We start from the raw sequence: 9,282 nt of genomic DNA on the forward strand, positions 1-9,282 counted from the left end.
CCCCCAAAGTTTTGAGACCTTTTTAAATTTTACATTGAAAAATGCTTAGAAAGAGATTTTGGTGTGAAATCTCGGTTTGTGCAGGTTTCCTCAGTGGTGTTTATAACTGCTGAAACTGTGTCATTTGCCCTAAGCTAACATATTTCAGGGCCTTCTGGGGCTCTGGTAGTGCTGAAACAGTGAATTCCTCTACAGTAGGCTCAGTGGTGCTTTTATATTGAGGAGGATGAGCAGCTATGTTAAAAGTAAAGCTTCCAGCCTTGTTTCTCCATACACTTAACCCAGAGCTGATCTACCTGTCATTCCTCTCTTTAACTGACCTCATCTGTGCTGCACAAAGGTCTGGGCTTCATCTCCTCATCTCCTGATGGGAAAAACTGCAGAAATTCCTACGTTTAGCTTTTGCAGTATGTCTTTTCAATCTTCACCTCTTTTCCATCTACCTCCTTTTTGCTATTAATGTATTATACTAGTATTTTGAGTTGTTGAAACTTGTGACCAGTAAATGGCAGCCCCAGAGCACAGGGAATTGTCTGTTTTCTAAACATACCCCGACTGTGCCATTTTTAATGGGACTATCTGCACTCAGGTTTTATGGTCACATATAAACAACTCTTGGCTTTCCATTTCTTGAGGTCGAGCAGCAGATATAAAAATGTATGTTAAACTTGGGAGTAGCAAAGAAAATAATACCTTGAAACAGGATCTGTGTGATGTGTCTGGTTGTTTTCTTTTTTCCTCCCTCTGGAGGAAATAGTATATTTACTGCTTCTTACTTTTGGCATCAATATGAATCTATTATCTCAACTGTATATATGATACGTGGCAACTATTTTTTGGAAGAGGAGAAATGGTCAGAAAATGTGTCACTATAAGTAGGGGAGAGATACTTAGAAATTCAACACTTTTCCTTTTGTTCTAAACAGAAATTCCAAGTAGCAGTAAATTTGATTTTGATCTGTTAAAATTGAGAACTCTAGGGGTTAAGGAAAATGCTTTTATTTTTGTTATTCTATGTTGATTTTTTTTAGTTCAAGCCAAAGTATGGTTTCTACCTTAAACTAGTAGGTCCTGGGCTAGTTTAGTGTCATCTGCAGTAGCTTTTAAATACAAGCATACCTTGAGCACAATTTCCACAGAGCATACTATATAAAGTATGATTTAGTGTTACTATTATTAATATTTAAATATTGACATTTTCTAGTGAAAACCCAGATACTTGCAGGTTGTCCCACAATCAGAAATACTTAACTGCAAAATTACATGTTGTGTATGAATTCCCAGGGAGAACCAATAGCATCTGGATCACGTGTTTCTTTCGTAACACAAGTTTCCACCTGAAGGTGTGTTTATGGGCTCTTTATAAAGCTTACTAAAAAAGCTTAGGTAACAGTGAAACAGCAATTAAGTTGGTTTCTCATGATCACAGATTAATCTTACTAAGACATTGTACACAGGAGACCATTTTATAATTTTCCTTTGGACAACATTAGACTTTCTCTTTTTTCTCTTGTGACTGTGCTGGAGTCTTTAGTAGGTACAGAGAGAGCAGACTGGTCAAACACCTGCAGTTGATTTACACGTGTGGGTGGAGAATGGCATCAGGAGGATGATTAGTGGATATAATAATGATTGTGACAACTCCAGAATTATGATACAGAGGAAATAAGGTATTGAGACTATTGTTCAACCTACTGACAGATGTGGGGAGCTGCATGTGGTAGAAAGGTATTTGTAAGCAGTGAAACTATGGTATTTTGGTAGGCTTGTATGAAACCCTGCTTCATCTTGTGTGTTGGCATCAGGAGGATGATTAGTGGATATAATTGACTATAAAAAGACATCTATTTAGCCACAGAACAGCCCATTGATGTGTGACTTTTCCACCCTATTGGGCACCTCATTGCTGATAAAATTTCTCTCCACTGAGATTGGTGGCAAAAGTCCTAATGATCTCAATATAGACAGAATTTCACCTCTATCATCTGGTTATTTGTGTATAAAGATACTACAGTAGTGCTGCACTTGGCTGAGAAAATACAGGAATTTTGCATTAAAAAACAGTGGGAATTTTGTCAGAATGAAGGCTGCATAATTGACTCTATTGACTCTGTGAGTGTAATAGACTTCTTTTACTGAGTTCTGCCTGTAAGTAGGTCACAGTGAATGAAAATAAAATCTGCATTTCACTTTTTGCCAGTATGGTGTATTTCTAAGTAATCTAGTGATTTTTCAAGTAATTCTTGAGGTTTTTCTTTAATCCTGATGCCCACGTACATGCACACAGGAGAAAAAAAAAGTGCCATTGTGCTAATTCTGAGGTGATATGTTTTATATATTCTGTCTTCCAAGTATTGCTCTGCATGACCTAGAAATGCTAGTGGTAAATGCTGTATTGTGGAGCAGAGTTGTTAAACTTGCTTATATATAATCTTTTGAAGCTGTCAAGCTTAGGCTTGAAAAGTAATCTGTTTTATACTATACTTCAACATTTGGTGTATGTTATATAAACACACACACTCTCTTCACAACAAACTAAACAGTATAGAAACTCTAAATTACAAAATTTGTTCTCTTTTTAGGAAATTAATAGAGGCTGGGTGTGTTGAATGTATTTGCATTTCATTTGCCTTCTTATCTTCATATACTTGAACTATTTAAAATCTCTGCCACATCTGATGTGGCAGTTTGGGAAATTCAGACATAAGGGACTATTCTAGGAGTTGTAAAACATAATTTTTCTGAATCACCAAAATTCCTCTGTGGAAGCAGTAATACATGTCTCTAGTGCTTTTTCCATCCTGTAATTTTTTCTTTACTAAATTAAGTGCTTTTCTTTCTTTGTACCTCCTCTAGGTAAGAGTTAAGAATTTTTTAAAGTAAAAAATGGATGTTAAAATATGATAGGAAGAAGCACAACCAGACAGATCTCAAAAAATGCACGTCTTTAAAAATATTATTACCATATTAAATCTTACTGTACTGAAATTACATACTTTTAAAGTGTGCTTCTCTGAATTAGTCATTACTAGGACTGTGACTGTGATAAGTACCCTGCGGTTGTCTCAGACATGCCTGAGATGTCATAATAATACCTTTCAAAGGATGGATGGACCATAGACACACAGGAGAGAAAGGCTGACCAGAAGGGAACAAAATGTAATCTATCTCATAAATACTCGTTTTACAAGAATGATGTAACAGTAGCTTAACTGACGTGGTAAATTTGCAATGTTTAAGTCACTATTTGTATACAGAAGTGAATATATCGCTTTAAGTGGATTTAGCTGGTTCTATGGGAAAATTGCAGCAAAAACTTAAGAGTTAATTAGCCTGGCCCTTAAAGAGAAGCACAGGAATTCTTACTGTTCTCTCACTGCAGACAGTGATATTTTTATGGACAGCTGATGCCCTACTACAATTTGAATGCAAGCTGACAAGGTAACTATTCCACTAACCCATCAGACTAAGAACCACAGTGATTATTCATGTAGTGTAGCGGGCTCCTCTATTTGATTTCTTTTTCTCATTAGTATAAAAACACTTGAATCACTTATAAACAGCTGAAGTAATGCCTGTAAGTTTTTTAAATGCCAGCTATTTATTATGTAGATGTCTCAGTGTTTCTTATTTGTCTTTTGTAATACTGCTATTCTAGAGTCAGCCAGGGAAAATGTAACTTCTTTTTCTCTCTTGCCCCCTATCTTCCTTCTCTTTTTAGAAGTTTGGTGTCAGGAGGGAGCAGGTATCATTCCTCCATTTTCATAAAAGCACAGATATTAGTGAAATTCCTTGGACTGGGTAGTAATTGCCTTACCCCAAATCTGTTGGCAGAAAGAAAGTCTGGAGTAGTTTTCCCATAGGAGCTGGGGAGGTGGAGGTGGAATTAGCTTTCAAATGAAGCCTGATCAACTAATGAAAAAGGTTGGATTGATTTCAGGGTACTTCAGATAGGAACTCAGGACTAATGAGCAGGGCATTCTTGTCCCCTGTCTGCTGAAGAAAGGCTCCAGCATTTGCTGATGCAGAGTGGGGATTATGTAGTGTACATCACAAACTTTTTAGATGAAAATATATTAGAGCTTTTTCTTTGGCCAAAGTTGTCCTCTTTAAATAAAAACGGCTTGGATATCCAGCTTTCCCCACAGATGGGTAGATAGTGATCTCTGACTATTGTGTGTAGATTTTTCCCATAAATTGTTTCTGAGTGTGTTGGCTAATCTCTTTTTTGAATGTTCCCATTGATTTTTTTTCATCAGTGATCTTTTGGCAGCTGTTCAATTCTAAATTGCTTTTACCATTAGAGAGCTTTTACTTGCACCTAATCTCACAGCAGCCATTTTGATTAGATTTAATATAACTTTTCTTGCAGCTTGCTTTACTAAAAACTGCATCCTACTGTTTTCTCCGTGGTTTTCTTAAAAGAGTGTTTGGAGGAGAGCCAGGAGGACCTGCTGTTGATGGATGATCTGAAAGTTAAACCTGTGTCCTGAACAGAGTGCTTAAAAGGTTTCACTGCTGTGTGTTTCCATGCAGTAAGCAGTCTTCTCATGGCAGTCTTCTGGATTTATCATGTCTGAGACTTTGTTGTAGTTCTACCTAAGGACTGGTGATGCTATACCATAAATTTGCATTGTCAAGTATGTGAGGAAAAAATAACAGTGTTTTCCGTCGGCTGAACCCTGGTAGAAAGAGCTATAAAAAGGGCTATTGGAGGAAAAGAAGCTTCAAAATATTTATAAGCATGGGAAAGCCAGTTCAGTTTTCGAACTGCACTGCTTGGCTGGTTTCTAGGCCTCCCCTGTTGCTCTAAGCAGCCTCTGTTCTGTCAGTGTTTCTTAGAGAAGTCTTGATGTAATAACCTTTGTTAATGGGCTACTGTGTATTGAGATTAGTATTTAACTAATACAGTGACCTCCTTTTGCTGGCAGTATGGAAGATCATAGGAAGTCTATTGCAAAACAAGGATTAATTCACTGATCTGAAGCTTAATTGTTCCTTTTTTGGATTAAATAATTGTAGGCAAAAAAACTTGAATCACTCAGGATTTTTGCATCTCATGAATTACCTAGTAGCTCCTCAGTGACTTGTACCCCAGCTCCCCAGTAAGATGTTCTTTGGGACTGGGAAATGATTGATTAAAAAAAGACAGAAAGACAGAAAACAAACCCAAGAAACCTTACAGACATTTAATTATGTTAACCACTGCCACTTTGAACACAGTTGAAGTACTGATAGATGAATGACATAGGTAACTTTATATGTTAACTGTTCAGTGGTGACTGGTGTAAGGAATCATAAACTTGATTAATATGTCTGTCAAGGGGCCTATTCTTGGTAAGGAGAATCAAAGAAGCTAATAAGCATTAAAATTACTGTCAGAGGAGAAGATGCCTGATCCTGATTGACTAATTCAGTAATTTAAATGAGTGTTAAAGTGTAAGCTATGCTATGGAAAAAACAGTAAGTTGTTTGTGTGTGCATTTGTGTACATAAGGTGAAAAATCATAATTTGCACATAGCAAGATGTGCCTTCATGCAGTCATCTCAGCAGAGTTCATAAGGTTTCTTGCCTTTCATCCTGTCTATTTTCACTCATTACAAACTTGTCCTCAGCACCTACTTAAGCTTTTCCATTAAAATGTAGAGAACTAGTAGGAAGAACCTGTGTATGTTACAAGGTGTTTCTAATGAGTTTTTGAGAGTATTACAGATGGTGAAACCCCAGCTTTTCAATACTTGATGAAGTTACTGCAGGGAAGTTATTTACCTGCTGTTCAAAGTAACATTTAATTACTTTAGCTTCATCCTCCAGGCTTCCTTTGCTTATATGACAGCACTTTGGGTGGTCACTTTCCCTTTTGTGTAGTCTTTATTTGTGCAGGTTGATGGTATCATTACCAGAATACTTGTGGCAATTGAACACACTTTACTATTTTAAAATAACAATTATTAGGGATTGACTTATAGTATGTAGGAAACTAGCTAGATTTCAAGCTAGGCTTTTGCTTTCACCTTGAGTGTAGTGGAAGTTTTGCCCCACTACTTTGTGAGGCCACCTAATAACTTAGACTTGGATAAGTTTCTGTATTAAACAGACCTTCTTACGTATTTCTCACAAACACATACATTATCAGTTCTTTGATTTTGTTAATTTGCCATAATTAGTGTCTGTATACTGAAGTAAACAATGCAGCATGTTCATCTTGATATTGATAAGCCTAACTTTGAGGAGCCTAGAAAAATCTACAGCTTCCTCCTCCTAAAGGCAGGAGGGCATAAGACAGAGATTCTATGGATTTCTGATTTTTCTCCCCTCAGCCCTTCCTCTGGCCAATTAAATACCCTTTATAGGAATGGATGTGTGAAAAGGTAATACATAATTTTCTAAAGGAGGGTTTATTTAACATATTTGGAAAACCTGTGGTGGTTTTGAGTATGGATGGGTTTGAGCTGCAGAATTCCAAACAATAAAAGCAATGGAAACATAAGGGTGAGAAAGGGAACATGGAAAACAAAGTGTTTGGGGTCTGGAGAGTACATTTCAGTAGAGTAACTTACAGATATTTCCTCTGAAATCCATAACAAATAAGTCAGATAGGAATCTTGGTTCTCTGTTTCATAATAGCTGCTAGCTCACTTCAGCTTTCCTTGCTTCTAAGCAGGCTTCCTGTTAATTTTAAATACCTTTCACTTGAATGAGGAACTAGAAACAATTGTCAGTAACTGTTCTAAAACTTTATGTGGTCCTGTTTGTTTAGTCTGTTAAATGCCTGTGGATTTTTCTCTTCTTTCTTCACCTGGAGTCCACTAACTCTGCTCCTGTGATTGTTAAACAACTGTTAGAGCACAGCAAGTAACTCTTTTAAATTACCAAAGTAAAAGTGCAGAGTTGGTGTTCATCCTGTCTTATGAATCCATATCTGAAAGGCTAACTTAACTATGTCCACACAGAGAATAATCACAAATAGCAATAATTCAGAACTTTCTTATATTTATCATGTTCTACCTTTTTTTTTTTTTTAATTTGGCATACATGGTACAGAGTCATTAGTAGAGCAAAGTTTCTACCAAAGCATAAAAGCTTTTTGCATGATTATTTAAAAGATCTCCCCTGTACCATAGAGTAGATTAACACAATAATGTTACAGAGCTGTAACCACAGAAAAATAAACAGGATATTAAGACAACTGTGGAATTATGTCCTTGGTGACTTCACAAAGATACTATGGTTTAATTTCTGCATCTAGTGACGACATTAGATCTGTTTGCTTATGGCTTTTAGTATGCTGCATATAATTTAACAGTATCTTTTGATTCCTTTTTCAGCTCGAGATGCTGATGAGAGAGAGAAGTGGATTCATGCTTTAGAGGACACCATTCTCCGTCATACCCTCCAGCTTCAGGCAAGTTTCACTTTCACTTTTAATTTGTTTTACTTTCTCTTTTTCAAAGCAAATGCAGTATGAGATCTGGTTGTTCTATAGCTTATACAATCAGATATTGTAAGACATCAATATAGGTACCTGAGATTAGGTTTGAGTCTTTCTGTTACTATTTTCTTGTCTTACTATAATGAAAAGTCAGAGTAAGACTTCCCTTTATTAACTTATATTTTTAATTGGTGATTCCAGACTTACTGTTGTACATTTAGTTGCTTGTTTGTTTTAAACTGGGAGTCAGACCTCTATGGGTCAAGCCTGTTGTGTGCTTGTACACCACCTATTTCTGAAATCAGCAGTATCCAACCTCTTTCTAGGTGACAGAAAAATGTAAATACCTTATGTTTAAATCCCCTGTGTAAGCTGAATATCAGTAGTTTTCTGGTTCTAAAAACAGATATTTGAACTGAGGATGGTTCTTAGCACTAGTTATCTAAGATCAGTTTCTGTTCATGTTCTAGACTTGGAAATGTCTGTAAGATTTGCTCAACTTTTATTTTTGCCCTGGAGAGAAACGCAACCTCTTAATGAAAGGGATTTTCTCATACTTGGTTTGTTCCACAAAGGTGTCGATGGCAGTGTAGAAATCTTAAGTACTCATTATTTGTGTTGAAGCAAGGTTTGGTAATCTTTTGGAAGATGGCAGGGGAATTAGGACTGCTAATGACCAACACTGTATGAACAGAGATATGTTAAAACCCCTAATATCACAAAAGGAGAAGCAGCTTATGAAGGCTGATTTAGATAACATTTGCCCAATCTAAAGAGTAAGAACAAGCCTGAATTTATCCATCCAACTTTAGGCACTTGTGCTGCCTCTGCCAATTTACCTTAATTTCCTGCTAAACAGTGTTTTTCAAGCTTTTTTGACTTACTAAAGGCCACTACAAATTTTCTACTGGATAGCAGAACTCTGCATGAAAACTTTAACAATCAGCTTTGTATCCCTAGTAACATGTCATGGATATTTTGGAAGTAATTTTTCCATCTGGACACAGTAGTTGACCACAGACTGAAGACCTCCATTCTGCAGTGGGTGTGAGGGGACAGATTATCTAGACAACATGTGATTTAGAAGGGCCAAGCTGCCTCCTAAGGGATGCCTCTTTTCTCATCCCCAGCTTGGAGAGAGAAAGTGAAAGGTTAATGTGAATGGTTGTGTTTTAGGGTCTGAAATGAAGGGAATCTGTGCAGTTTTCTCCATCTGTACAGCTTGGAGGTACAGACTACAGAAATGAAACACCAGAATGTGCTGCAGTTGTATCAAAATGGACACTTCCACCCTCTCTAGAAATTCTGGTTGTAGTTTTATGGATGGACATAGATTTCACGATTGCAGCTGACAGCAGAACTGTCTCTCATTACATAACCTGTTTAAGTTCCAGGATTTTTTTCAAATAAGTAAGGCATATTTAGATTAAAAAGCCTAAATTAGTAACATATCTAGCCAAGTTTGAGGGAATAATTAAAATTCTAGAACCAATTGCTAAGAGATACATCCTCATCCCCCTTAAACTTGTAACACCTCGTGGACCACAGCTGCGTGCTCACTTTTTTTAGAGTACGTGGATGCTGGTCCCTCGCACCTCAGCTCAGGAGCTGTCAGGGCTCCCCGTCCTCACCGGCAGGAACCGCCGGGCAGACAGCGATTTCAGAGTGGAACAGGAGCGGATCTCCTCGCAAAGTACCTTTATTTCAGGAGTTGGGAGAGCGGTCTCCTCGCTGTTCAGGGCTCTCCTGCCTCAGGGCTGGATGTGCAGGCGGAACGAGCAGTCAGGGAGGCCGGGGGCAGGGCCCAGCACCGGCTGGTTTCGGTGCCGGTGGGCTCTGTCACCCCGCT

The 9,282-nt window shown here is 37.6% G+C and overlaps 1 protein-coding gene across 2 annotated transcripts in view; it reads left to right on the forward strand.

Annotated features, from left to right (window-relative positions):
• Nucleotides 1-9,282, forward strand: part of OSBPL9 (oxysterol binding protein-like 9) — a 47,355-nt gene that overhangs the window by 8,467 nt on the left and 29,606 nt on the right. For both annotated transcript variants that reach the window (XM_010004016.1, XM_010004017.1), the window contains exon 3: nt 7,330-7,406. In XM_010004016.1, the coding sequence (XP_010002318.1) occupies nt 7,330-7,406 (77 nt within the window). The remainder of the gene's footprint in view (nt 1-7,329; nt 7,407-9,282) is intronic.

Source organism: Chaetura pelagica, unplaced genomic scaffold (assembly GCF_000747805.2).
Source record: "Chaetura pelagica isolate M959 unplaced genomic scaffold, ChaPel_1.0 scaffold18, whole genome shotgun sequence".
NCBI classification, from domain to species: Eukaryota; Metazoa; Chordata; class Aves; order Apodiformes; family Apodidae; genus Chaetura; species Chaetura pelagica.